Source organism: Schistocerca serialis, chromosome 6 (assembly GCF_023864345.2).
Source record: "Schistocerca serialis cubense isolate TAMUIC-IGC-003099 chromosome 6, iqSchSeri2.2, whole genome shotgun sequence".
NCBI lineage: Eukaryota > Metazoa > Arthropoda > Insecta > Orthoptera > Acrididae > Schistocerca > Schistocerca serialis.
In genome coordinates, this window is record NC_064643.1 from 304,472,300 (window position 1) to 304,496,393 (window position 24,094).

A 24,094-nucleotide genomic window follows, 5' to 3' on the forward strand; every position below is an offset into this window, starting at 1 on the left:
GGTTATTCATCAAGGGGAATAGAAGAAATTTTGCTGGATGTATGGCATATGATTGGTTCATAGACGTTGGAATGGTCCCGTACCTGCATAACTTGTCAAGTCCTTGGAGTCTCATAGTTCCATGTTTTGGAATAATAGTGAAAACTATTTTCAGGAATCATGAAAATTACATAGGCTACTTTGTTTTTACAGTTAAGTGGTTCTTTCCATATTTATTAGCACTGTGAATGATGGAACAACCAGGTCTGGTTTCACATTCACGTGTCTTATTATCAGTGAAAGAATCAACAGGTAAACCAATTGCTGTACAAATCTAGATGTTAACTGGTAGCTATTTTGACACACATTTTTGAAGATAGGTTTCATATAACTGTTACATGAGCAGACTCTACATATGTATTGCTCATTTGAGTTTTCAACAGGGATTTTCAGGCAGATGTTATGCAGTTCATTGCCAGTCACTGATTGAAAATTTTGGGTGATGTCCAACCATTTAAAGGCTGGTGTACGAACAAATTCTTATTTCAGAAACTAAATAAGCATTTGATAAACTGCTTGGTTAGATTTTGCTTCTCAGAATGGACTATAAGTATTAACCATAAATTTATCTGTGAGATACCTTGTGGTCTAGGAATTTCGAAAAGTTTATGAAACCATTTTTTGCATCCACATTGGGAATAAACCGTTTACAAGTGTCATATGAAAATTATGGTAGATTGTGCAGAAATCATAATTAGTGGTAACTCAATTAACGAAGTACACCATCTTGCACATAAAATATCAGGTCAGCAAAAGTATAATGGAAAATAACAGAATCTAACAAGTACAGAGGCAAAATCTGCTTTGGAAAGTGTAACTGCTTCTGAACTTCACTGTTAATTATCTTGAAAAGTTTATTGTTGTCGTAGTGGTCTTAAGGCCAAAGACTTGTGTGGTGCAGCTTTCCATGCTACTGTATCCTCTGCAAGCCTTTTCATCTCTGAGTAACTACTGGCATCTACATCCTTCTGAGTCTGTTCAGTGTATTCATCTATTAGTCTCCCTCTATGATTTTTCCCTCCACACTTCCCTCCAATGCTAAATTCATGATCCCTTGATGCCTCAGAATGTGTCCTACCAACTGATACCTTCTTCTAGTCAAGTTGTGCCACAAATATCTCTTCTCCCCAATTCTGTTCAGTTCTTGGTCATTAATTACGTAATCTTCCCATCTAATCTTCAGCATTGTACCATAGCACCACATTTCAAAAGGTTCTATTCTCTTCTTGCCTAAACTGTTTATTGCCGCGTGTTTTACTTCCATACTACACTCAACACAGATACTTTCAGGAAAGACTTCCTGACATTTAAATCTATATTCGATGTTAGCAAATTTCTCTTCTTCAGAAACGTTTTCCTTGCCATTGCCAGTCTACATTTTATATCCTGTCTATTTTGATCATCATCAGTTATTTTGCTGCCCAAATAGCAAAACCCATCTACTACTTTAGGTGTCTTGTTTCCTGATCCAGTTCCCTCAGTATCAACTGATTTAATTCAACTACATTCCATTATCCTCACTTTGCTTTTGTTGGTGTTCATCTCACATCCTCCTTTCAAGATGTTCCATTCGACTGCTCTTCCAAATTCTGTGTGATCTCTGACAGATTTAGAATGTCATCAGCAAAACCTCAAGGTTTTAATTTCTTCTCCCTGGATTTTAATTCCTGCTACGAATTTTTCTTTTGTTTTCCTTATTGCATGCTCAATATACAGTTTTAATAACATCGTGGATAGGCTGCAACCCTGTCTTACTCCCTTCTCAACCACTGCTTCCCTTCCGTGCAGATCCCTGGGTTAGTGGAGACTTACTGGACAGGAATCAGTCTTTCCTTCTCATCCCAGGTGATAAGTCTTCCCTAACCTGGGGTTCTGGGTGACTTTTCTGAACTCTCCTCATTTCCTAAACCTCACCAGTCCTTTACCTTCACCCCCATTCCTTCCCCTTCAACCCTTCTGCCAGCAAAAGAAGCCACTGGCTGCAAAAGCTTGCAAATTTAAATACCTTTATATGTGTGTTCTCTAACCACCACTGTATGTAAATAATGTTTCACTTGTAACTGCCATAGTATATGAGTAAGAATCTGTCGAAGATTTGATCTCCTTGTAATGAGATTTTGTGAATAATAATCAATTCCTGAGCCATTCTCCTTCTACAAGACTGTATGTATGATCTGGTCCTTCTGTGATACTGTATGTATGATCTATCTGCAGAGAAATGTTTGTCACTGCAAGTGGCACATACGCACTGCCTCAGAGTGGAGGTATGGCAAAGTCAGGTACAAATCTTATGAATAAAAACACCAATCAGCAAAGCTTGAAAGCAAATGATACCATGTGCATGACCTGTCTGTGGAGAAATGTTTGTCATTGCAATTGGCACGTTTAATAAGGAGCATTACAAGCCTGAATTTAATGGGAACCACCACATTTAAACATCTGATTTGGTTCTTGTACTGTTTGCAGATACATACAAAGTGTAGGCAGCTGAAGCACCACTAGGTACTAATCTCATGAATAAAAACACCAGTTAGAAAATCTTGGAAATCAAGGCTCAGAAAGCATGTATGAAATTCAAAAACATGCCTTTGGTTATTTCATTCCATTTCCTCCATTAATTGTTTGATGCTGATAACAGGTATGCCTCATTACACAACAGATTTTAGTCCACCAACAATTATGCTTTTGTTGGCACCTTTGATGACTCCCTGACTATGAGCCATATGTGTAGGAACATGGGCCTCTAAATATTTTCGCTGCAATATATGTGTGGTCACTAATATGTTAGCACTGTCAGTGCTAAATAACTCATGTGTCTTCCAGAATTACAATTGTTATATAATATTGTCCATGAAAGGTGACTGAGTCATAAAGGATTTTCCTCATAATCAGAAGGTGAAGTTTTCCTAGTTTCTTGTATTTTCCTTCAATAAAAACCTTAATAGCCCAGTATCATCAAAGTCTTTACATGTGTACTTCTGAGAGCACTGCAGTTAACAGAAACTTGCAAATCATACTGTCAGAAAACTTCTCAGGCCCTAGAACGAGAACAAGGAGCAATGCAAGACGTAATGACAAAGAACAAAAATGGCTAACTATAAAAAGAGCTATAGGAAACCCTATGAATGGAGAGAAAATCAATAAGGCCCATATGGTTTGATGAAGAGTGTGACTGAAGAAAAGAAAACTGCATACTAAAAGACATTACAGCAAACTGCACAAGAAGCTTGTTGGAGGATTATCATGAGAAAAGGAGGGTCGAAAAGATGACACATCACCAAAAGAAAAGGGAATGGACTAAGGCTGAAATAGAATGTACGGAATTGTCCAAGAAGAAGAATGAAACAAGGAAGTTATTTATAAAAGTGAACAATGCTGGAAGACAATTTGCTCCAACAACAAGCTTGATTAGAGATAACGAAGGAAACATAATAAGCGAGAGTAAACAGACTCAGGATAGATGGTGAAGATGCTTTAATGACCTGCTGAATCAAGAGATAGAGCAAGCAGAGGATATCTCTAATGATTGTGAGCAAGGATTGGATGATGAAAAGCCACTGGTGGATAGCCTAGGGTTGGAGGACGTTAAAAAAGCTTTAAGGAAATTGAAGAATAACAAGGCCCCTGGCACTGAAAGCATTCCTGCAGAATTGCTAAAATGTAGAGGAGCAACATTAGAGCAGTCCCTGTTTGAACTTATCACTCTAATATGGGAACAAGAAAGGATACTAGATGAATGGAATGAAGGAATATTATATCCCATACATAAAAAGGGCGACTGAATGGAGTGTAGAAATCACTGTGGAATCACCCTCCTGAACCTGGGGTACAAGGCTTTCTCTAATAAACTCCCACAAGTGGATAAAGAAATTGGTATGTACCAAAGCGGATATACGAGAAAGGTCAACAATAGACCAGATTTTCAACCTGCGTCAAATTTTGGAGAAAACTGTTGAATATAGAATTGGAACACATCACCTCTTTATTGACTTTAAAGCTGCATAAGACAGCATCAATAGAAACCAGTTGCTTCATGCCTTACAGGAGATGGGGATACATGGCAAGCTCTTGAGAATGGTTAAAATTATGATTTCTGCCGTAAAAGCCTGCATTCGAGTTCAAGGAATTTACTCAGACCCCCTGGAAATAAAAAATGGGCTACGTCAAGGAGATGCATTAGCATGCTTATTATTTAATGTAGCACTCAAGAAGGTGATCAGGGAAGCAGGCCTACAGACCAGGGGCACAATCCTCTACAAGTCAATGCAGATTTTAGCACATGCAGTTGACACAGACATCACAGCACGGACAGTACCAACACTGAAAGAAGCTTAAGTCAAGCAAGTAGGAAGATGGGTCTTATGATAATACATACGTACATACACTAATCCTTGTTCCATATATCATGAATACGACATTTCATAATGATGTGAAATGTGTCACTTTAACATAAGTTTTCAGTTAGTACTTTATATCTAAGAATTCATCTATTGAGTAGAAGGAGTTGTCATTCAGAAATTCTTTTAATTTGATTTTAAATGTTGGTTGGCTATCTGTCAGACTTTTAATACTATTTGGCAAATGACCAAAGATTTTTGTGGCAGCATAATTCACCCTTTTCTGTGCCAAAGTGAGATTTAATACAGAATAGTGAAGATCATCCTTTCTTCTAGTGTTGTAGCTATGCATTTTGCTATTATTTTTGAATTGGGATGGGTTATTAATGACAAATTTCATAAGTGAATATATGTATTGCGAAGGTACTGTGAATATCTCAAGTTCCTTAAATACACATCTGCAAGATGATCTTGGGTGGGCTCCAATTATTGTTCTGATTACACACTTTTGTGCAATGAATACTTTCTCTCTTAATGGTGAATTGACCCAAAATATGATGTCATATGAAAGCAGTGAATGAAAATAAGCATAGTAGACTAATTTACCAATATGTTTATCATCAAACTTTGCAATAACCCTAATCGCACAAGTAGCTGAACCTAACCGTTTCAGCAGATCATCGATGTGCTTCTTCCAATTCAATTTCTCATCAATGCACACACCCAGATATTTTGAGTATTCTGCCTTAGCAACAGACTTCTGTCTATATTTAACAATGGTGTTATGCCATTTACCGCACAGAATTATATAAACTATGTTTTCTCAAAATATAGTGAGAGTCCATTTGCAAAGAACCACTTAATAATTTTCTGAAAGACATTATTTGCAATTTCGTCAGCTGATTCTTGCTTGTTGGCTGTGATTACTATACTTGTATCATCAGCAAAAAGAACTAGCTTTGAATCTTCAGGAATACAGAGTGGGAAGTTGTTAATATATATTAAGAACAATCAGGGACCCCAGACTGAACCCTGTAGGACACCATTCTTGATACCTGCCCACTTAGAGGACAATGCTGGTTTTTGCAGACTATTTGTGCTGTTAATTTCAACCTTCTGCATTCTTCCGGTTAAGTATGAATTAAACCATTTGTGCACTGTCCCACTCATGCTGCAATACTTAACCTTATCTAGAAGAATTTCATGATCCACACAATCAAAAGCTCACGAGAGATCGCAAAATATCCCAATGGGTGACGTTTGGTTATTCAACGCATTTAATATTTGATCAGTGGAAGCTTATATAGCATTTTCTCCTGAAAATCCTTTCTGAAAACCAAACTGACATTTTGCTAGTACTTCATTTTTACAAATACAAATGCTACTCTTGAATACATTACTTTTTCAAGAATTTTGGATAAAGCTGTCAGAAGTGAGATTGGGTGGTAGTTGTTAGAATCAGATCTATCCCTTTTTTTGTACAATGGTTTAACAATAGCGTATTTCAGTCTACCTGGAAAAATGTCCTGTTTCAGTGAGCTACTACATATGTGGCTGAGAACCCTACTTATTTGTTGGGAACAAGCTTTTAGTACTCTGTGGGAAATGCCATCAATTCCATGTGAGTTTTTACTCTTGAGTGAATTTAGTATTTTCCTATTATAAAATGTGAACCAGAGCTCCACCAATGACATTTCAGCGGTAATTCAGGGATATTTTCTAAGTAGTTTGGTGTAAGGGACTTGTGGTCTCCAGTGGCTCTTTACAAAGTAATAATTTAATTATGTTTTATTTGGGTTTGTTACCAGAATTATCTTCGTTTTTTTAAAAGTACTTTCACAACAGTAAAACGGTGTGTAATACACAATCATTAAAATGTAGTAACACAAAAGCATCCAGTCATGCATGGGATCCTATGCATAGATACAAAACTAAAATGATGTGGGTGCCATCGCTGCGCGAACATCTGGGTATAGCATCATTGTGCTCCTTTTCCACTGAATTCAGTGAGCCCACACATGAGATATGTATCAGCTGATTCTTCATCAATAAACCCATCCCCACATTGCTGCATATCACTGTTAGTGTACAACCAGCTCCACCGGAAAAACAAACACGAGATAGGACAAAACACTACTGAATGCAAGCTTGAGGGCCAAGAGTAAAGTGTGCCTTACTATTGTCATCAGCAAGTACCAGAAGTGAATGGAACAAGTTTACTTCCAAATGAGACAAGGAGCACATACTGCCTATATTTGCACTGTTGTGCAGACATTTTTGTACGATACCAACACAAGAACGTAAGAAATCAAACTATATGTAATTACTCTGTAATGAGCCACCAGAGAGTACAGGCCTCTCATACTAAAATACTTCGAAAATATGCCAAATAATCTCTTAAATTTTGTCAGTTTAGCTCTGGTTCACACTGAATACCTTCACGTCCAAGAGTAGTATTGTGCCTTGTTCGTGGACCATACATTTCTTTAGTTCTGTAGCAACTTAACATCATTTTTTACACAGTTTATGTCATTAAAAAGTTATCTGACGTGTGTATTATTACACTAGTAAATATTCAGATCATTACAACACAGCTATACCACAAGCACACAAGAGCTATAAAAGTTCATTAACCAAAAATCATTACCTGTCTGTCACCAGGCATTTGAAGTGCCTGAATAAATTCAATCTGATCATCTAAAACTAAATCATATTCTTTCAGTTCTTCTTTATATTTTCTTTCTTTAGCATCTCTAGCTCCAAATTTAAAAACTGCTGATGACATCTGCTCCTCCTCCCACTTTCGCTGCTCATAATGGGGGACTTTTTCTCTCTCATCGATTTCTTCATATTTCTCATGGGATTTATCCTGAAACAAAAATTTCACTGCTATATAAATTTAACAGTTTCTACAGAATTACGGTCTGCAGTAAGTAAAATCTGCTATTAACTAATATATGTTTCAGAATACTGTATATAAATTTCCTGTAATTGGGAAAAAAAAACAGATTAATTGATAACTTTTCAAATCTGTCAAGTCATTCCATTAAACAATAAAGCATAACAATTTGCAAAGCTATTTTGCCAAAGTAGCAGCAACCTGGAACACAAAACAATTGTACGAAAAAGTCAAGAGACTGGGAAACAAGGAGGAAGTGGAGGTGAAAGAAGGGGAAAAAATGGGACATTTGGAAAGTTCCCCAAGTTTCACGCAATAATATAAAAGAAACGACGTTGCTTTATGCAATGAAACGTGCACATACTTTCAAAAGACTGCACAGTGCTATGTTGTCTGCTGACAGCACCTCAGACATATGCATACGCGTGCACACGCATATGTCTGTGCATGCGTGTGCGTGTGCGTGTGTGTGTGTGTGTGTGTGTGTGTGTGTGTGTAGCTCAGCCTCAGTACTCTATGTGTACTATTACAGATCTTTATGTACATGATTGGTTTATGCTGAATGTTACTTAAAGACTGTTTTCAAGTTGTTAATGTTTCTGTGGAATAAAGTTGTGTTCAGTCTACTCGTTGTGTTGTACTGATATCTAATTACAACATGACTCAAGAATCATTTGCCATGGCATTGCACCACCAATCATAGGCACTGAACAATCAAACTCAGGTACTTCAATCACTGGCTTCTGTTTTGTCTACTCAGCATGCCCCTCTGTCTGTGTCACCTGCTGTTTTGCCCTCCGCAAGCCCCATGGTTTATCCACCTCCCTTTTCTACAGACAACAAGTCCATTGAGGAATGGGATGCATACGGGAAATGTCTGCAACCACACTTTCAAGCTTTTGGGATCACTGACACTATTTTATGTTGTGTCTTGTTCCTTTCAAAGGTATCATCAAGAATGCATCAAATCCTGTGTCAACTCATCCCTTTGCGGGATCCATCTTCTTTAACATTTGACCAAATGTGTGAACATTTTTCAAAATACTACTGTAAGCGCACCCATCTTATTGCATCTCGGGTTGAGTTTTGCCACTGTAGGAAGCAACCACATCAATCCTATCTAGCATGGGCAGCTGATCCATGGGTTAAGTCTTCATTGTCATTTTGTATCCAATGTGCATAAAGAGCTGTATGCTGATCAGATTGTGTGAGAGGCTATCATTTATTTAGCTCTGGATCAATGAGGTGCGAGAGCGTGCCCACCAGTGTGAAAATCCTCATTTGAGGAGTCGCAAGCTGAGGGTAATCAAACTGAGTCATGGTGTGATGTATCAGCAATCCAACCCACTCCTCCACACCAAGCTTCAGATAGTTTGCAGAGGGGAGACATGGATGCTGCAGTCCGCCTACAATCACACAGTGTCAAGGTGGCCGGCCTGCTCCCAGCAGCAGCCGCATCAACAAAGTACACAGGCTAGTAAACAGCAACATATGCATTCCATGCTCCCTTCCTTCCCTTATTGTTTCATTAACCTTGAGAGCCCAGATTGCCCAAAACGCTAGGCTACGTGTCATAATTGCAACAAAAAGGTCAAATTGCTTCTGTTTGTAATGCAAAAATTCAGCACAATAATCCTGATACAGATATGGGTGTAAACATTGTATCAGCTGCTTCTGTTCCACCAAACAAGCTTTTCGTGGATTTTATGGTTCTTTGTATGTTCTACACATGCAAGTGGGTATAGGCGCTGCAATAACCATGTTAAACTCACAAACTTACATGGACTTGGGTTCCCCTCCGCTTTTACCTGTGCCATGAAAGTTAGTAAATCACAAAACAGAGTGCTTCTATTCTCGGCCAATACTCTCCCCCAGCACCCTACAAGTCAATAGTCCAGTCACTTGCATTCCTTGTTGTAGATAAGACATGTACAAAGAATCTGTTTGCATTAGACACTCTTAAGTGGCTTGGTTTTACCATTTCAGATTAAGTGAATTTAGTGTCTGAACAAGTGCCTCATACACAGTTAGATGCATTACGTTCTGAGTTTTCCTCTTTGTTCTCTCCTGGATTGGGGTGTGCCAACAATTTTCAAGTGCACATTACCATGAAACCTGCTCGACCTCATTTTTTCCAGGCCCACCCAGTTCCAGCGGTACTCAGGGAACAAGTCAAAGATGAATTAGGTCACCTCATGGAATCTGGCATTGTTCAGCCTATTGCATGAAGTACACGGTCTACCCCTCAGTTATTGTAAGAAAACCGTCAGGCCGGTTATGCCTCAGATACAGAGTCACAACGTATGTTAATTGTCAATACTACTTTTTGACTGTACTAATATTGCAGTTGCCTTTTGGAGTTGCTATTTTTCAACATTTTTTGGAACAACTTACAGTTTCTGTGAAAGGTTGTGCAAACTATTTGGATGACATTATAGTTTCTGGTACCTCCAGTGAGGAACATTTACAAAATCTCTGTACTCTTTTTTTATGTCCTCCAAGCAACTGGGTTGAAGTGTAATTTTAAAAAATGTCACTTTTTTCAACCTTGTATTGTTTGTCTTGGGTCTGAAGTTTCTCACAAGGGTCTCAAGCCCACACATCAACACGTTTCTGCTATTGTGTCCCTTCCACACCCTTTGTCAATCAAAGTACTTCACGTTTTTCTCGGCAAAGATGCCAACTACCATCGATTTTTGCCAGGGGCAGCGACAATCGTGCAACTGTTACATGCATTGTTGTGCAAAGGGACTCAGTTTCACTGGTCACCAGCTTGTAAACCGCATTTACCACCCTTAAGACCACACTGCAGACTGTGCCCTGCTTAGTGATGTATCAACCAGGCCACCACTTGGTCCTTGCAATGGAACAACCTTCGCAGAATGGGCTGTAGGTTGTACTGACATAGGTATTCCAATGACTCTGAGTGGCCTGTTGTTTATTCCTCACAAATGCTGACTCTTGCTCAAACTAGGCACTCTCAGACAGGAAAGGAAGCTTTGGCTACTGTATATGCTGTGAAGAAGTTCCATGTTTTTCTCTATGGTACGAAATTCCACCTGGTCACCAATCACAAACCACTGGTTGTCTTATTCAGACCTTCTGCATCACTGCCAGATAAAGCAACACATCACACTCAATGTTGCACTCTTTTCCTTTTGTGTTACAACTAACAGATCCATTTCCACCCAATTAATCAACACACACATGCCGATGTTTCCTCCGACCTGCTGGCTGGTCCAGATCCAGGATTGGATCAGGAGGAATTGCTTTGCTTCCACAATGATGTTGCTGTACAGCAGACAGTTGACGATTTTCCTGAAACCAGCACACGGATTGCAAAGGCTGTAGCTTGAAATCCCATTTTTGCAGGTCATAAAATTCGTACAACATGCTTAGCTGGATTCAGAACCTTCTCGTGTGTACGACCCCCTCCATAATTATTACTTCTTTCACCATAGATTTTACGTTGTGGATGGTGTTCTGCTTTTAGACATGGATCACGCAACCCCTGGAGTACTGATCACCTCAGTACTTCGTTCGGGGGCACTCTGTTTATTACATGCAGCTCATTGGGTGTATCACGCACAAAAACATTGGCTCGTCAACATGTGTTTTGGCCTGGCTTGGACGGTGATGTTACCCAGCTAGCTGCCTCCTGTTCACAGCATGTGATCGCAGGTATCATTATCTCCTTGGCCACTTTCTCAACACTTATTGGCTGTTGGTTGTTGACACATATTCTCATTTTCCAAATGCCATTCATTGTGTTTCCATATCCACAACTGCCATCGTCGCAGCTTTTATCCAAAATTCTTTCACTGTAAGGCTTGCCCATGATGTTAGTGTCTGGTAATAGGCCGCAATTTTCATCACAAAAGTTAGTGGCATTTTACGATTCCCATGGTACCCATCATATCCTTGCCCCGCCATTTCATGCACAATCTAGTGGTGATGCGGAACACCTAGTGCAAACGTTCAAATCTCAGATGAAAAGGCATGCTGCCAACTCTTCGTCTTAGTTTGGTTGCTCTCCTTATACCGTTTCACAGCGTTCGGCAAGAAGAGCCCAGCGGAGCTACTCCACGGGCACCAGTCAAGGACATTGCTACACCTCCTGCATCCTCCACCTGAACATCAACCCATGGAGCTGCTGCGTCCCTTCCAGCTGGGTGTGGCTGTCTGGGTCCGCTGCTTCAGACAGCACCCTAAATACATTCCAGCTGTCTTTGCCAAACGCCGGGGATGGTGTCTCTGAGACATCAACACGGACAACAGCCTCTGCTCAAGGCAGAATGATCAGCTTTGCCTTCGCCGAGCATCACCTGATGTCATGCCATCACCTCTGACCACATCCACATCATATGCTGCTGTCAGTTCTCTACTCCGCCTCAGTGGCCAAACCAGCAGCTCCTCTATTGCTTCTCACACCACCCCAGGGATTCCATCACCCATTCCTGAGCAACCACTGATACCTGTATCATCACCATTGCAAGCAATATCACCAGAGCCAATGCCCAAGATCAACATGGGAACAGCATTGCCCGTGTTATCATATGATTCATTCGACACAGGAAGGTGGGTACAGAATGTGTACACGTCTGTGGCACTTCAGACTGTATGCTCCCACTGCAGCACGCCACTTTCACCAGAGCCCAACATCTGAGGAGGACAGTATGGATGTCCCAAGAATCCATGATCTCCCTAAGAGAGGAGGAATGCAGTGACACATACACTTACTTTCAAAAGGCCATGCATGCAGCAGTACTGTGTTGCCTGCAGAGGGTACCTCAGACTTGTATGTGTGTGTGTGTGTGTGTGTGTGTGTGTGTGTGTGTGTGTGATATATATATATGTATATCAGACTCCATGCTATTTAAGACTAGCCGAGCTATGGTCAGTGCCAGTTCTCTATGTATATTGCTACAGCTCTTTGTGTACGTAATTGGTTCCTGCTGAATGATGTTACTTAAAGACTGTGTTCAAGTAGTTAATGCTTCCGTGGAATAAAGCAGTGTTTAGTCTACAGGTTGCTTTGTACTTATATCTAATTACAACACTTTACATACAATAGAAACACATGCTACAGATTCCAATGATAAAGAATAAAAGAAAATGGGAGAATAAATGAGAATCAATGAGACACATATAAAAATGGATGATATGTTTGTGTGGGTTTTAGAAGTTTTATATAATGATTGTTTACAAAGTTACAGAAATCACTGATTTGATTCAAGGTCATTTGGGTTATATAACAACATCTTAAAACACACATAATTACACAAAAAATAGTAAAAATATTTGTACCACTATCAGAAGCACATTTATATGTGAACAGCCATAAATTTTGTTTCATTATATTATGCAAACACAAGCTACTGCAGTTAACATACTCCACACATCATCCTATCTTTGACAAATTGGCACCAGATGAAGACAAATGCAGCACATCAAAAGCTGAAGTCAGAATGCAATCATGAGAGTACTATATCTGCCTGTCTCTGACTGGAATAAATATTAATTTTTGAGCAGACTGCTATAGAGACAAAATATTGCTCAGATTTATGCAGAATGGAATGAAATATCACACTGTAAATAATTCAATAGAAAGATCTGAAAAGGAAGTGTGGTATATGAGTCAAGCCATAACTGACAGCATTAGTAAACTGGAAAGTTGGCTACGATGGTGGAAATACTTCCATAGGATGGGTGGAACATTAAATGTGACATGGCAATAGCATGTAGGAACCACGCGGTACAATGTATCTCTTTCATAAAGCATTATAAAGACATTTCACCTGAAACTGTAAATGCCAGTGGCAAATACGGAAGCAGCATCACCTGGCTGTCCAATAATTTTTTTAATCACAAAAATAACACTGGTCCAGTAAATGGCTGAATATCCAAAATCTTTCTGTAAAACTAACATCCTTCAAAGTTTGAGAATATGACAAAGTTATTGCCGAGTAATTTTTTACGGTTTTGTAAAAGATCTGAAGTAACACTCAACAATGTGATGGAAACAAATAATATTTTATCTGAGTTGGTATTATGGACAGTCATAAAATTCCAATTAAAATGTCAAAAACGCAATGTTATATAAATACTTTTTTGTTGCAGGATCACGTCTGTTGTCCTGGTACTCACTGAATTCTCCACACCACAGTGCAGCAGCATGCCATTAGAGAAGCCAAAACAACATGGTGCAACCCATTGATGTAGTGGAGTATTTTGAGGTAATTTGTTTTCGGCAGCAGCAAAAATGTTGTGTTACGTTCAGGCAAATCCAGACATCTAAAGAAGTCATCGCAATTGGTCTGACATGGCTACAACAGTTCGATTGCATTCAAAAACGAATTACCACAAAACACTTTATTTTACCAATGGCATATGTTATTTTGCTTTGGTTTCTCTAACAGTGTGCTATAATTATGTGGCGTGGGGATTCCAATGTGCACTAGGGCTGCAGACATTTATCTGTGACCAACCTGGGTTTTGAATCCTACTCATTGTGCTTGAGATGAGGGATATCCTACCCAAAATCCTATGTGTGTCCCCCAAATTAGTGTTCCGCCACCCATCCAACTTATAGAATATCCGTCTGTCCCCATTCCAATACTATTCCTAATTCTGCACCACATGGGTCATTCTCTTGTGATTGTCCCAAATGCAAGATCTGCAACATGCACCACCCATTATGGTAGTCCACCTACAGGCATTTCCTAGCCAATACAAGGAAGGGTCACCTGTGAAGGCACTCATGTTATATATCAGCTGTGCAGCAATTTCTGTGTAGCATTCTATGTGCATATGACTAGAAACCAACTGTCTAATCACTTGAATGGCCACTGCCAAACTGTGACAGACCACAAACTTGACCATCCAGTAACCGAACATGCAGCATAGCACAACACAAAAGACTTGCACTGCTGCTTTGCTACATGGGCCATCTGGATACTCCCTTCCAGCACAAGTTTCTCTGAACTACGCACATGGGAATTCTCTCTCCTGAACTTTTAGCATTCTCCCAATTCCTTGGCCTAAACCTCAGCTAACCTATTCCCAATGCCTTCTCTGTTCTGTCCATATCGCTCCTCCTCCATTCGGATTGCGTACTGCCTTCAAACACCACTCCCTCCCCCAACCTCATTTTCCAAAAAAGGCATATTCTCTCTCTCTCTCTCTCTCTCTCTCTCTCTCTCTCTCTCTCTCTCTCTCTCACACACACACACACACACACACACACACACACACACACACACACGCCCCAACCCCAATTTTCCAACTCCTCTCTCTTCTCTATCCACTCCCTTTCTGCCTCTTTCTCTTTTCCTCCATCATCCTCCTACTACATCTCTTTTTCCTCTACCCACTGTACTCATTTTGTCTTCTTGTGTGGCCACAGCGCCATCTGTCCAAAGATACACCTCTTTCTCCCTATCCCCTACCCTCCCCACCTTCAGCAGCTCAGCCAACTACTTTCAGTAATCAAATAACAATAATCAGTCTTTCCGTGGCCACCATGGCGTATGTTTGGGTGTCTGTGTGGCTGTATGTATGTGAAAGTGCATACTTTTGCTAGAAAAAGTGCTGGTGCTCGAAAACTAGTGTGAAGTGGGCTCCATACTTTCATCTGCTATAGGTGAGTGGTTGCCTTTCCCTTATTGTATATATTGCTCCATTCAGGAATTAATTATACAACTTTATTTTTTCAATGTGATAATTAAAAATTTATGATTATCCTTTGCAGATCATCTCACTACAAAACTCAATTTCAATTGTTTTACATTGTTAACAGAGGTATGAAGGAAATAAGGAGTCAGCCTATACCTGAAAATGTGTCTAAGTGATGAACAAATGTTCTCAAATTTAGCTTCACAAGAGCTCTTCAGACCTGGCACTCAATTTCTGACAAAATGTGTTAGTGAATTTCAAATAAATGTCTATAAATCAGATAACACTGGCCTCTCAATATCCACCCAAGTTGGAACTGCCATTCACTGCTAGAAAATCAGTCCTCTATGGCTTGTTGGGTGAATGAATATAAGGCAATGAAGTAAGCCTGGTACTTTAGGATGAACCTGCTATCATAGTACATAATACAAAACGATCTCTACACCTGACTTACTTCACATGCCTAAAGGCTTTCTGTCCTGATGAAAATACAATAAATGAGTTAATGTGCCATCTTCATGTGTATAAATACTGATTTATGATAAATCACAACTCTGCAATTAACAAATTTTTTGATAACAAGCTTGTATTTTGTTTACCTTTCGAGCGTCCTCAGGCATGTGATATCGTTGAACTTTTTCCAGTTCTCTGGCTCTCTCATGTTCTTTAGCAAGCTGAAGCAATTTTTTCTTATGATCTCTCTCCTTTCTTTCCCTTTCAGTAAGCCTGAGTGAATACACAAAAAACAAAGATTAACATCTGCAATGTATCTGTTAAGTCCAAAAATGAAATGTTCAAATTCTTTCCTTATCAATTAGCTTTCTAGTATAACTACTTATGACACACACAATGGAAAGTATGCAAAATACTACAGTTCAAATGTAACATAAACACACTGCGCAACAGAAAAGTTTATTACATAATACAAGATCAAATGTAAAAAATATACCTTTAGAGTTTAATGAGAGGGAAAATTTTTGGCAATTCTTTTGTAAAGAGTTTAATGAGAGGGAAAATTTTTGTCAATTCTTTTGTAAGTAAAGATGCCAGACAGTAGGGAAAATTTCAAGATGAAAGGAAAATAACGGTGTTGATAACATATCGCATTTTGCTATGAGCTTGTCCAAAAATGTCATTGGATGAATGCTGCTATAGCAACTAAGAGAAATCAGGAATTAAGAAAATTCTCACTAGAATTTTTACTTGCAAAAACAAAAAAAATACACACCCTCAATCACTGTATGTGTGGGTGAGTGAGCAGGCATGTCATAATTCCTGATACACCTCTTGGGTATTCAACAGCATTTACTACAAACCAGTCTCAGGACTGAAGACCACAACAACAATGGTGGTGGTGGTAGTGCTAGTGGTGGTGGTGGTGGTGGTGTTGGTGGTGGTAGTGGTAGTAGTGGTAGTAGTAGTAGTAGTAGTTGTTTTTTTTTTTTCTTCTTCTTCTTCTTCAGTCCAACAGCTGGTTTGTTGCAGCTCTCCACTTTAGTCCATCCTGTGCAAGCCTCTTCACCTATGAATACCTTCTGCTGCCTGCATTCATTTGAACCTGCTTATTCTATTCATCTCTTGATCTCCCTATACAATTTTTACCCCAAACACTTCCCTCCAGTACCAAACTGATACAGTAATGCCATTATGCCGCAGAATGTGTCCTGTCAACTAATCCCTTCTTTTTGTCAAGCTCTGCCATAAATTTCTTTTCTCCACAATTTGGTTCTGTACTTCCTCATTAGTTACACACACTACTCATCTAATCTTCAACCTTCTTCTATAGCACCACATTTCAACGGTATCTATTCTCTTCTTGTCCGAACGGTTTACTGTCCATGTTTCACTTCTGTACAAGGCTACATTTCATACAAGTACCTTCAGAAAAAGACATCCTAACGCCAAAATTTATATTAGATGTTCACAAAATCATCTTTTCCAGAAATTTTGTATTTGCTAAAGTCAGTCTCTATTTTGTATGCTCTCTGCTTTGGTCATCATCAATTATTTTACTGCTCAACTACCAAACTTCATCTACTACTTTTATTGTCTCATTTCCAAATCTAATTCCTCAGCATTGCCAGATTTAATTATACCACATTCCACTACCCTTGATTTACTTTTGTGATGCTCATCTTATAACCCCCATTCAACTACTCTTCAATTCATTTGCTGTGTCTGACACAATTACAATATCATCAACAAAGCTAAAAATTTTCATTCTTTCCCCCTGAACTTTAATTCCTTCTCCAAATTTTCCTTCGGTTTCCTTTACCGATAGCTCAATGCACAGACTGCATAACATCAGGGATAGGTTATGACATTGTCTCATTCCCTTCTCAACTACTGCTTCCCTTTCATGTCCTTCAACCCTTATAACTGCAGTCTGGCTTCTGTACGAGTTGTATATGACCTCTTGCTCCCTATATTTTACCCCAGCTGCTTTCAGAATTCCAGAATGTATTCTAGATGTGGCGGTAAATTTTTAAATTGATTAAAAGTTGTCCTCTCTGGGCGCTAGATAACGATAACATCTGTGACAATGATAAAAGATATCAAGGCCAGAAAAGATTATTAATGAGCAATCCAGCACACACTAATTAATTAATAGCTGCTCGTCTGTGTTGAGATCTGAAAGAGACAAGATGTATATGAATGCTTGTGTAAAAGATGTACGCACACTTTGTGAATGTATTATGTAAAGTTTGCGTGTGAAAATATATTTAGGACAGTTTTTAAAAGTTGTTTGGATATTTATTTATTAGTCCATGAAAGTACATCATAATAAATGTTTGGAAAATCCTGAGGATCAGTAATAATGAAGGGAAACACCAACATGTTACTGCAGAGCTGAAGAGGTACAAAAAATCTTTTGAAGAGGGGACATAAGAACATTTTCAATATTTATGTCTATGTACTCATAATGAAATCTTATTGTTCAATGTCTTCTTCATTAGCTACAGTGACTGTTTGGAAAGCCAAAATCCCTCATTTATCTGATAATATATCCAAGAATAACCTTAAAAAATCATTTAACCGTTTAAATAATATTTCCCTTATCATTTACAGATCCTTTTCCCATAATAATACAAATGGCGACCATGACAGACCGGATGCATAATTTTAGCCACTTGTGGAAGGAACTGACAATAATAATTCATCTTTCCAAAAAAGCTGCAGCTCCTGCAAGTTTTGGGGGCAGAATCAATGGCAGAAATATTGCGGTCAGTGGGCTGCATACCTTCTTTGTTGAGTAAATGGCCAAGATATTCCACTCGCTCATGAAAAAACTGGCATTTGTGTAAACAGCACTTGAGCCCTGCATCACACAACACAGTAAACAGGGTACGAAGGTTGCAATGATGGTCCTGACGGTTAGTGCCTGTGACAATTAAGTTTCTGAGACAGTTAGTACAAGCAGGGATCAACATGGTTAACTGTTCGAGGTATCAATGGAAAATTGCTGGAGCAGAAGAGATCCCAAAGCACAAGAGCTCATATTTATATAAGCCAAAGAAAATATTCACTCCAACAAGCTTTATGAGGAAGTCCTCTGTACGTGGTATGGGGTACGTTTCTATCTGTGCCTGGGCTTTGTTTGTTAGTTTAAAATCTCCACACAGCCAGAGGGAGCCACTGGGTTTCTTGACCACCACCAGGGTTATGGCCCACATGCCGGTTTCAACAGGTTCAATTAGCCCGGCTTTGTGGAGGTGATTGAGTTCTCGCTTAACTGCCACCCATAAGGAAGCAGGAATAGGACACATCCGGCAGAAATGGGGCACTGTGTCTGGGGCATAAGGAGATATGAACCTGAAAATCTGTTGTGCACCTCCAGTCTGGTTCAAATAAGAGGTGTTTAGGCAGTACAGATGTCGTCAAGTTCCGGGAAAGGAACCGTGCCTGAGATGACCTGAACCTCATTTTTCCACACTGTGCCCAGTGATTCGGACAGTCTGCATGTGGGTATGCTGTAAAGCAGCCAGACACGACTGGAGATCCCTCTGCTTACACCAAGTGGTGTGACAAGCTATTCAGAGGCCACTGACACATCCAAAAGCAAAGAATCATGATGCCACTATCAGGAAAAAGGCTTACGAGAATTCCACCCCCTAAGACCACAGCTGGACTGCTGCTACTTGGGGTCAAGCTATGAGGAGTTGATTTACTGCCTGCATCGTCTTAAAAGAGAGGACGATTTTCAAAATATCGTCCAAGGAAAGGTTGTTTAGTCTGAGGCCTGCAGGGCATAGCTCCAGATCTGGAGCCAATTGGACCACTACGTCTCGTCTCAAAGGAACAGGACAGGAAGTTCTGCAAGTGAAACCACAGTGTCAAATCAATTCTTGAAAATATGTCAACTACTAACAGTAAGACTGATCAGACTGCTTGTAGCAGTGATGGAACTCGAGGCACAATATGACCACATGGAACCATTGCAAATATCAATTTGACAACAACAAACAAAAAAACATAAGCATACATGATCCAGAGTAAAGCAAACTTCTTTAGCAAGAAAAACATCACTGGGCAAGACCAAAAACGGAAGAGCGACCATTGTTTCAGCCACTGAAAATATGTGCCCCAATTCTCTTTGTCATCATTAAATGGCAGAAAGACAGATGGGCAGCTCTCCGCCTGGGAAGCAATCACAGTCTGAATGTGTTGTAAACTCTGAAAATGTAAGAAATTTGAAAAAAGCGAAATTTTCTGATGGAGCAATTCAGTATGTTGTTCAAACTGCTGCTGCAATTATTGTTGCTGGAGCAGCTGTTGCTGTTCCATGAGTTGCAAAGTAGAAGCAACAGCTCATGCTAGCTTTAACAGATGACCAGTTGTAATGAATCCAAGTGTTCTACTGCTTCACAGTGAATGCTTGTGCAGTTTCTGCAATATCTAGTAAACACATGCCTTGGCCACACCATCAGCAAATGATAAAGATACCTATCGCGCCATATGCCAATGGTACAGCCAAGGTACTTGTTAAGCAACAGGAATGATGCCAACTTGGATACTACTAGTGCCAATGTATGATCCTTGACGATATGCCGGTCCCAAACAAAGGTTGAATAACAATAATAAACAGGTAGTACGCAGCATAAAGACTTATTCTGTCAATTAGCAAATACAGTAATTTGTTGGTATATTACTTACATGTTAAATTTAATGTAATTACATTCCCATATGTTTAAATGTAAGGGCAAACTACTGTTAAAGATATCACAAAAGCAAAAAGAAAGATAAAACATACTCTTCTTCCTGGAAAAGGTATTCATCATCAATTATGTCTGCTTCCAGCTCTGCTACTTTGTCTTCTTTTCGTTTTTCTAAGTATTTTCGTCTTGACTCCACTCGCAGCTTGGGAATCAATCTCTCTTTGTCTTCTGCTTCCATTTTTAAACGTTTCACAGCCTCCTCATAAGCCCGTTTTTCTGTTTTTGGAGACAAAATTTAAATTTTTTTAATTATTTAAACATGCAAGACAAAACAGATAGATTTAAAATAATTTCTCCCACTTACCAGCTGCAGTGTTATGTACTACATTGCGCGTTTTCTCTTGGTCTCTCTTCTTAAGACGTTCTGCAAATTCGTCTCTTTCACGTATATCTTTTAGCCGTTGTTTCTCAATGTCATCACTTTCTGAGTCTGAGTCGGAACTATATTTCTTTTTCTTGTGTTTGCGATGACTATGCCTATCTCGATCATAGTCTGAAGAATGCTTCTCTTTTCTCTTCTCATCTTTTCTGTCTTTATGTTTTCCCATGGTAGCTACAGACAACACAAGATGTACAAGTAAATTAAAAAAAAAATCTATACTTGTATTAAATTTTTAAATGAAACTACTGTATGCCACAACTTAATTTGTAACAGAATACATTGGGGATGATTAACAGAAAGTTTCAATGAGCCCTCTTACTGTTGTTATGAATGAAATGAAAGAAGTGAGGGTACTGGTACTAAAAAAGAAGTCTGCATCAAGAAATAAGGAAGCATAACCAAAAATTAAAGCCTGTGCAAGGAGCAGGTAATTAAGATGGGGATTGTGCCGGAAGAGAGGCAATAATATGTTACTGCCTGTAGAAACATTCAGGTTTTCGCTAGTTTCTTTACTTTGTCTTATTGCTATTCCTGGTTTTTCCAAATTGTACTTAATCAAAATCAAAGATGTAGAGACATGTGTTTGCAAAATATATGGTCACTACAACTTGTTATTTCACTATACCTCCACAGCTATTTATCTTAACCATACTACTCATTAAATCCTCATGAGTAAGTTCGAGTGTTGATGCTCTCACTATGCCCTGCAACTTTCTTCAATCACAAACATTATCTATGACGCTTCAGTACTTACTTCCAAATGTTCATTAATCAAGTCTAGATTTTCAAATAAATAATCAAAGTTTGACCAACTATCAACATTTTCATCTTCCAGGTAATTTCCTATACAGGGTGATTCCTTACATGTACAGAGAATTTTGTGTTTTGCTGTCTCAAAGATGAGTGTACTTTGACTTCATCATCATCATCATCATCAAGACTGATTATGCCTTTCAGCGTTCAGTCTGGAGCATAGCCCCCTTATGAAATTCCTCCATGATCCCCTATTCAGTGCTAACATTGGTGCCTCTTCTGATGTTAAACCTATTACTTCAAAATCATTCTTAACCGAATCCAAGTACCTTCTCCTTGGTCTGCCCCGACTCCTCCTACCCTCTACGGCTGAACCCATGAGTCTCTTGGGCAACCTTGCTTCTCCCATGCATGTAACATGACCCCACCATCTAAGCCTGTTCGCCCTGACTGCTACATCTATAGAGTTAATTCCCAGTGTTTCTTTGATTTCCTCATTGTGGACACCCTCCTGCCATTGTTCCCCTCTACTAGTACCTGCAATCATCCTAGCTACTTTCATATCCGTAACCTCAACCTTGTTGATAAGGTAACCTGAATCCACCCAGCTTTCGCTCCCATACAACAAAGTTGGTCAAAAGATTGAACGGTGCACAGATAACTTAGTCTTGGTACTGACTTCCTTCTTGCAGAAGAGAGTATATCGTAGCTGAGCGCTCACTGCATTAGCTTTGCTACACCTCGCTTCCAGTTCTTTCACTATGTTGCCATCCTGTGAGAATATGCATCCTAAGTACTTGAAACCGTCCACCTGTTCTAACTTTGTTCCTCCTATTTGGCACTCAATCCGTTTATATTTCTTTCCCACTGACATTACTTTCGTTTTGGAGATGCTAATCTTCATACCGTAGTCCTTACATTTCTGATCTAGCTCTGAAATATTACTTTGCAAACTTTCAATCGAATCTGCCATCACAACTAAGTCATCCGCATATGCAAGACTGCTTATTTTGTGTTCACATATCTTAATCTCACCCAGCCAGTCTATTGTTTTCAACAAATGATCCATAAATAATATGAACAACAGTGGAGACAGGTTGCAGCCTTGTCTTACCCCTGAAACTACTCTGAACCATGAACTCAATTTACCGTCAACTCTAACTGCTGCCTGACTATCCATGTAAAGACCTTTAATTGCTTGCAAAAGTTTGCCTCCTATTCCATAATCTCGTAGAACAGACAATAACTTCCTCCTAGGAACCCAGTCATATGCCTTTTCTAGATCTATAAAGCATAGATACAATTCCCTGTTCCACTCATAACACTTCTCCATTATTTGCCGTAAGCTAAAGATCTGGTCCTGACAACCTCTAAGAGGCCTAAACCCACACTGATTTTCATCCAATTGGTCTTCAACTAATACTCGCACTTTCCTTTCCACAATACCTGAGAAGATTTTACCCACAACGCTGATTAAAGAGATACCTCTGTAGTTGTTACAATCTTTTCTGTTTCCATGTTTAAAGATTAGTGTGATTACTGCTTATGTCCAGTCTGATGGAACCTGTCCCGACTCCCAGGCCATTTCAATTATCCTGTGTAGTCATTTAAGACCTGACATTCCACTGTATTTGATGAGTTCCGACTTAATTTCATCCACCCCAGCTGCTTTATTGCACTGCAACCTATTGACCATTTTCTCCACTTCCTCAAATGTGATTCTATTTCCATCATCATTCCTATCCCATTCTACCTTGAAACCTGAAACATTACTGATCGTATTATCACCTACATTGAGCAACTCTTCAAAATATTCCCTCCATCTGCCCAAGGCATCCACAGGATTCACCAGCAGTTTTCCTGACCTGTCCAAAATACTTGTCATTTCCTTCTTACCTCGCTTTCGAAGATTGCTAATTACACTCCAGAATGGTTTTCCAGCAGCTTGACCCATAGTCTCCAACCTGTTTCCAAAGTCTTCCCAAGATTTCTTCTTGGATGCTACAATTATCTGTTTGGTTTTGTTTCTTTCTTCAACATAACTTTCTCTGTCTACCTGAGTTCTAGTATGTAGCCATTTTTGATACGCCTTCTTTTTCCTTTTACAGGCTGCCTTGACTGTGTCATTCCACCAAGCTGTTTGCTTCATTCTACTTTTACACACTACTGTTCCAAGACATTCTTTAACCACTTCTAGTACTGTGTCCCTGTACCTTGTCCATTCCTTTTCCAATGACTGTAATTTACTTCATTCAACTAACTGGTACCTTTCTGAAATCGCTGTTATGTACTTGTGCCTGATTTCATTATCCTGAAGTTTCTCCACTCTTATCCTCCTACATATGTACCTGACCTCCTGCACTTTCGGCCTCACAATCCCAATTTCACTGCAGATTAAATAATGATCAGTGTCATCAAAGAATCCCCTGAATACACGTGTGTCCCTCACAGCCTTCCGGAATTCCTGATCTGTTATTATATAGTCAATGACAGATCTGGTTCCCCTGCCTTCCCAAGTATACCGGTGAATGTCCTTATGTTTAAAAAAGAAGTTTGTGATTACTAAGCCCATACTGGCACAGAAATCCAAGAGTTGTTTCCCGTTCCTGTTGACCTCCATATCCTCTCCAAATTTACCCATAACCTTTTCATACCCTTCTGTTCGATTTCCAATCCTGGCATTAAAATCATCCATGAGCAGAACACTGTCCTTGTCCTTTAACAACTACATCACTGAGTGCCTCATAAAAACTATCCATCTTATCTTGATCTGTCCCTTCACAATGCAAATATA

The 24,094-nt window shown here is 39.3% G+C and overlaps 1 protein-coding gene across 1 annotated transcript in view; it reads right to left on the reverse strand.

Moving 5' to 3' along the window:
• LOC126484274 (pre-mRNA-splicing factor ATP-dependent RNA helicase DHX16) overlaps positions 1 to 24,094 on the reverse strand; it is a 111,433-nt gene that overhangs the window by 81,196 nt on the left and 6,143 nt on the right. The window contains exons 2-5 of the mRNA XM_050107697.1: positions 20,470 to 20,718; positions 20,201 to 20,381; positions 15,549 to 15,675; positions 7,024 to 7,245 (exon numbers count right to left, since the gene is read on the reverse strand). Coding sequence (XP_049963654.1) covers positions 7,024 to 7,245; positions 15,549 to 15,675; positions 20,201 to 20,381; positions 20,470 to 20,713 — 774 coding nt within the window. The 5' untranslated portion in view covers positions 20,714 to 20,718. The remainder of the gene's footprint in view (positions 1 to 7,023; positions 7,246 to 15,548; positions 15,676 to 20,200; positions 20,382 to 20,469; positions 20,719 to 24,094) is intronic.